This window comes from Salarias fasciatus, assembly GCF_902148845.1.
Source record: "Salarias fasciatus chromosome 7 unlocalized genomic scaffold, fSalaFa1.1 super_scaffold_4, whole genome shotgun sequence".
NCBI lineage: Eukaryota > Metazoa > Chordata > Actinopteri > Blenniiformes > Blenniidae > Salarias > Salarias fasciatus.
Window position 1 is genome coordinate 13,977,591 of NW_021941229.1, and position 6,170 is coordinate 13,983,760.

The 6,170-nt window shown below is 43.7% G+C and overlaps 1 protein-coding gene across 1 annotated transcript; it reads left to right on the top strand.

The window, feature by feature from the left end:
• The first annotated feature begins 594 nt into the window (after positions 1-594).
• nrarpa (NOTCH regulated ankyrin repeat protein a) lies at positions 595-3,634 on the top strand. The gene is made up of 2 exons (XM_030085099.1): positions 595-1,048; positions 1,288-3,634. Exon 2 carries the CDS (start codon positions 1,844-1,846, stop codon positions 2,180-2,182), a length of 339 nt encoding a protein of 112 aa, XP_029940959.1. The 5' UTR covers positions 595-1,048; positions 1,288-1,843; the 3' UTR covers positions 2,183-3,634.
• The last annotated feature ends 2,536 nt before the right edge of the window (positions 3,635-6,170 follow it).

The window sequence follows — 6,170 nt, forward strand, 5'->3', positions numbered from 1 at the left end:
AGCCTCCTATAATCTCCTGCTCGGAGGTGTTTTTATAAACGGAGAGGTAAAGGGCCCGTTTGGAGTTTCTGTTTTATTGCCGTTACCATTTGGTGCGCCAAGAGTAAGCCAGACTTGTATAAATGGTTAAAAAGTCCCAAGAAGAAGCATATTTTGAATACCACTATTTTTTTAATGCCAGTTTCACAGTTCCGGTCGACTCTCCGTTAGATTACACAGCAAACACTGACACAGTATTGACTGTTTTCATTTTTACGCACAAGAAATCCTAATCCAAGTTCATGTTATTCACTCACGATTTCAACACGCAGAGCATTTCATGTGTCCACGAGTGAATATTTAGGGTTTCGTTCGTCTCAGATGAAGTGTCTCATAAAACAGTATTATGTAATGCAAAGTCCTTAAACTGTTTGAGGTTGAACGTCCATCTGTGATGTTGATGTCAATAATCGTCAGATATTCCAAACATACTTCTTGACTTTAATATTTTAGAGATCTGCCGTTTGGAAATGATAAATCTGTCCGTTATACCCCTGGTGTTTATATCCCAATATATGAATGAGGCATGAGTTTTGAACTTTGTCGCTCCTGTTGGGTCAGGGTTGTGCGCTCCTTCTCTCCAGACCACAGCTCCTGGCTCTCAGTCCGCCTCACGGGGTGGGCTCGCTGGAGATCGGATATGAAGCTCACCATTTCTGCGGGTGGCTTGTTTAATATTTCTGCAGCAACATTTTGCCCCCCCCCCCCCCCCCCCCCGGTCCAAGCATCTCGGAATACCACGCCCCCTCCCCGCAGATTCACAGGGCTCCTGGTCCCTCCCTCGAACCGAGCCGGCAGCCTATAACCTCCGCGGGTCTCCGCCCATTCCTTCACAGTTGATTCTTTGGGAAGGTATTGTCATGCAAAACAGCCTAAAGGACGCGTAAAATATTCCCCCAGAGCGCAGCTCAGGGCAGAGACTCACACGGACCGCACGAGGACACAGACCGGGCCAAACACGGTGGATTTCTATCCTTCACGTCGCTGCGGACCCGTCCATCTGTCACAGGTAAGTCACAGATCTGCGCCGGACTGCCGCTCCAGAGTTTTGGTGGCACATTTCAAGCTGTGTACCCGTGCGTAAAAGTTGTGCGCACGGGGCGCTCGTCGCTCCTGGATGTGGCGGAATGCGGGGTTTCTCTCTGGCAGCCTGTTGGGGAGGACTCGTTAATCACGCGGACTTCTCTTGTCCTTTTTTAAAACTTTTTTTTTTTAATTCTTTTTTATTTTTTTTTATGTCTTTCCCAGACCCGCTGGCCACATGAGCAGTGACATATAGCGGGGATACAGGCTGGACCGTTCAGGGAAATCCGACGGGTGTCCAACAAAGAAGAGGCTGCCCCGTGGAGACAGTGCACCAGTTTCCCCCACGTCAAGTCGGAGGTGTCCGTCTCTTCTCCATCCCCTGTGTAGGCTACCTGCTGATCCTGCTGCTGCTGCTGCTGCTACAGAAGGGGAACTATACCTAGAGACCCCTGGATCACTTGAGAGCACCCTCTTAATGTTTTTAGGGGATTTAGGATCTCTCAAATATTAACATTTTTTTGCACACCGAGTGTGTCGTTCCCCCTCTTGTCCTTTTTTTTGGGATATATCCATTGTTGTTTTTTTCCCCTCCTCCGTTTTAGTACTTTAAAGTGCCTTAACGACTGGTTGTAATCCAGTGTAACTGTGGCATTGTTACCAGACCAGAGACGCTCAACAGGGAGAAGACGATTATTATCAGCTTTAGAGCCCAGGCAGGATTACTTGTACCCCCTCATCCACCCATCCACCCACCCACCCCTCCGAGCGAGCTGCAAACATGAGCCAGGCGGATGTGTCGACTTGCTCCGCGCCGCAGAGGGTTTTCCAGGAGGCGGTGAAGAAGGGCAACACCAAGGAGCTGCACTCGTTGCTGCAGAACATGACGAACTGCGAGTTCAACGTCAACTCCTTCGGGCCTGAGGGACAGACGGCGCTCCACCAGTCCGTCATCGACGGCAACCTGGAGCTGGTGAAGCTGCTGGTGAAGTTCGGCGCAGATATCCGGCTGGCCAACAGGGAAGGGTGGAGCGCTTTACACATCGCGGCCTTCGGGGGCCACCAAGACATTGTGCTATACCTCATCACCAAGGCCAAGTACTCCTCTGGCGCCCGGTGATCTCTCTCTGCTGTCAGGTAAAATATGGAAAAGTAGAAAATTATAAAAAAAAAAAAAAAAAGAAAGGAAAAAATCAACAACAGCAACACGTGGAATATAAAACTGCAACACAACACAGGAAAGCCGGGCTCTTGTGGGTTTATTTACATAGTTGTGCCAAATTTTATATAGTAAAAGGAAAAAAAAACATACAAAATAGGCCTGCACAATAATCTTTCCTCACTGTAAACCAAAACGGGGCCCTCTCTGCACTCCCGAGCGAAGCGCGCATGGAGCACACACTGCGCCCCGAAAGAATTCCGCTGATTTCTGTTGGTACTAAAGCTTTTCCTCTTGAATGTGCATACTAGATCGTGTCGTCCACTCTAAAAGAAACCAGTGTCTGCGTGAATACACGTGTGTGTGTGTGTGTGTATGTATGTGTGCGTATGTGTGTATGTGTGTGTGTGTGCATGTGTGTGTTTGGACTCCTGAGTGCAGATGGCCCAGTTTTTTTTTCTATCCCTGACCTCCCATTCTCAGTACAGTTGAATAGTTTCTTTGTGGGAGCAGCAGATTTGACCTGTTGCTCCTCATTGTTCTGTAAAACCCTTAAAAGAAAGAGAAAAAAAAAACTAAGTTATTTTATATGAAACACGGCACTTGATGCTACATGGCTGCATGCTGGAATATCTGAAAGGGAAGACACGTGAACATGAGGAGGGTTGCCCTCTATTGGCACCCAGAGGTCTTTATTTTCTGTAGTAAATTCATTGATTCATTACTTCTTTTGAAACTCAAAGAGCGGCATTATGGCTATCCAACACGGTTTCTCGCATGTGTAATCGTTATGAAACAACAATTCATAGTTGTTGTGAAGTACTGTACACAATAGCTTTACTTTGTTTCTGTTTTTTTTTTAAAGGAAAAGAAAAAAAAAAGAGACAGCTGATTCTTGCCAAGCTGGCGTCCAACTTTTTTCAGGCCAGTGCGACCACTTTGCCAATGGTCAATGTGTTACTAAAAAGAAAAAAAAAAAAAAAAAAGAAAAAAACCGCTGCTTTCGCTTTGTGTAAAGACATACAAAACGCATTTTTGGAATTCACTTTATAATCTCCTTTCAGTATTTTATTAACATCCTAGTCATCACTGTGAAAGCAGGCTGGGTTTTTTTTTTTTCTATTTATGAAGGTACATTGAGAAGATGCATTTTGAATATGTTGTGGTTCTTCTTTAAAGTTGAAAAAAAAAGTCTTTGTAAGAATATCATGGGTGACTCAAGCTGCTTCAGACTCTTTTTAGTGTAACCTGTCCCATGTGGAGGTAGACCTGCCACCCCACCACCGCCTTCCCAGACCCCCCCCCCCATCTCTCTGTCTCTCTTCTGGCCTGTTGACCCTCAAGAGGACTTTCTCCTCCAATTTAAAAAAAAAAAAAGACTTTGTTTGGTTGCCTTTTCCCAGCTACCTCGACTGTAAAGTATTCTCAAGTTGTCTCTACTTTCTCGCCACTCCTGAGTCTGAAGAGATTCACAGTTTGACCTGTGATGTTTTCTGCTATGTAAAGCCACATGGACTTCAGTACAGAAGATGCAATGACAAACCTTCTTCCTGCATCCTCAGTCGGGACTGTTTCGTCTTGTTTTATTTGATTTTATTTTTATTTTACACTACAACCAAACCAGCGCTGACAAGCAAAGCATCAAAGCATCGTTTCTGCAAGGAGAGTCTGTGGTTCTCTCTCAGCCTTTCCTTCTTTTTTTTTTTTAAATTTCTCTCACACACACTGCCATTGTTGCATGTTTCCCCCCTGTAAACTTACACTCCTCACCCCCTTCTCCTTCTCAGCCTGTACCTTTGTTTTCTATTTGTTTCACTCATACAAAAAAAAAGTGGAATTGTATCGCATGACTTATAAATGCAGGGAGTTTTATTGCACAAAATACCAAGCCTTGTGCGCCCCCGGTGTTCGCACGGGGTAACTGCAGGAGCCAAGGCTTTGGAATAGTTACTACTACTGAGCAGGACCCTAATACTGTTGGACATGAGGACTTCAGAGAAGAAGAAGAAGAAAAAAAAAACGCATGACTATTGCAGGATGTCACAGAAAAGGAAAAATTTGGTTTTTATAAACTTGCCTGCTGCATTTCGAAAGTCATGGCAACCCTAACATTTGTAACAATGCTGCTTGTATGTTTCTTTTCTTGTTAATGTTGATGTTTTTGTTGTTTTTTATATATATATCATTTTTTTTAAAGCCTACTGCTCAAATGGCCAACAGGTTTGTGTAGAAGCTTCACAGCAGCACTGGTTCACTTCACGAGAAGCTGTCGAGAAAGTGTGTGTGTGTGTGTGTGTGTGTGCGTGCGTGTTTTTAACGTGTGTGTGTGCGTGCTTCTCGTGAGGCCTGCGCCGCTCTGTCAGAGCAGTCGTCCTGACTGAATAAGAAAACTTCCCATAGTTGCAACCTGGAAAACAAAACAACAATTACCTATACAACAGCTCCACACTTCACAGATTGGTATCAGGCAACAAATGAAATATGCATTGCTTGTCTTAAACTTGATTTTTTTTCTTTTTTTTTCTTTTTTTTTTGAATATTGCACTGATGACTGTCGTTGAAAAGTTGGCTTTTATGTGTCAACATTTTAATTTTTTCTGAATAGAAAAAAACAAAACACAACAAAATACTATTGTATAAATATATGCTCCAGGTGATAAAGTCCTAATGTGTGTATTACTTTGTGGAAAAAAACATGGTGTTTTTCAACAAAGGCGCGTGTATCTCTGTGATTGGGTGTATGTATATATACATATGGATATATATATCGATGATGATGATGATGATATCTTGGGGCACTTTCTTTTCTGAAGTGCTGTCTTCCTGTTTTTGTTTTTTAAGGGGAATAATACATTTGATGGTAAGATCATTGTGACAAGAATAAAAAAAAAAAAAAATTGCACGCTTGTGCAGTTATTTGGCTAACCAGGGTCATAACATTTATGACTAAGGAGCCAGCTGCCGGATTGGTGTACAACGAATGAGAGGATTTTTTTTTTCTAATAAAAAGAAAAAAGGAAAAAAAAAACTGAGAAGAGAGAAAGAAAGGAAAAATTGCTGACTTCTTTTGGGCCAACTTGTGTTTCTGGTCTTGCTTCATTTCAAGCGAGAGGAAACTGTTGAATTTTCATGAGTGATGCAGATGTTCCATCATGTCTGATTTTTGGATGTTTGGTTTGTTTGTTTGTTTTTTTTTTTTGTATTCTTTTATTTTTGAACATTTGTAACACTGTGATGATGACGTGACGTCATGCGGAGATGAGTGCTGTATTATTTTTGTACGTTTCTGTACAAGCCAGTAAAGAAATCATTAAACCTAAACGCTCTGTGTGGACGCATACATTTCTTCCTCGTCCTCCTCCCGAAGCAGAAAAGCTGCGGTCTGTGGACCGGCTCTACGCCCTTCTCGCAGTCCCTCCCTCCGCTCTTTCTCACAGAAAAGGTTGGTTTGGGAATCACACCCCCACCCTGCTCTCTCTCTCTCTTGCTCTCTCTCTCTCTCTCCCAAGCCGGGCCCAACCCAGATCTCCATTCTCTCCTTTTGTCATTTATCTGGCCTCATCCTTTCACTGCCGGGATAAAGGAGCCAAGTGCATTGTGGGTAGGCTCGGTTTAAAGAAGGGTCCCCTCCCCTGTGTGTGTTGTGGGAGAGATGGTTTTATGTTACACACACACACACACACACACACACAGAGTCTGAAAAAACCTTTCCAATACTCTCCTCTTGTGCGCTGCTTCTACTGATTAAGACCCCAGATCTCTGCAGCCATTCAGCTCCTTGCTAACAACCTGCTTCCACCTCTTGCTCTGCGCTCTCTGCAGACACTCCAGTCTCTGTCACTCAGCGACAAATAAGGTTTGGCAAGATGAGCAAATTAGGAAAGCTTTCACAAACTTGTTTTTAAAAGTATGTACCGGGTATGTCAAACATGTCCATCCTGTCCTCACG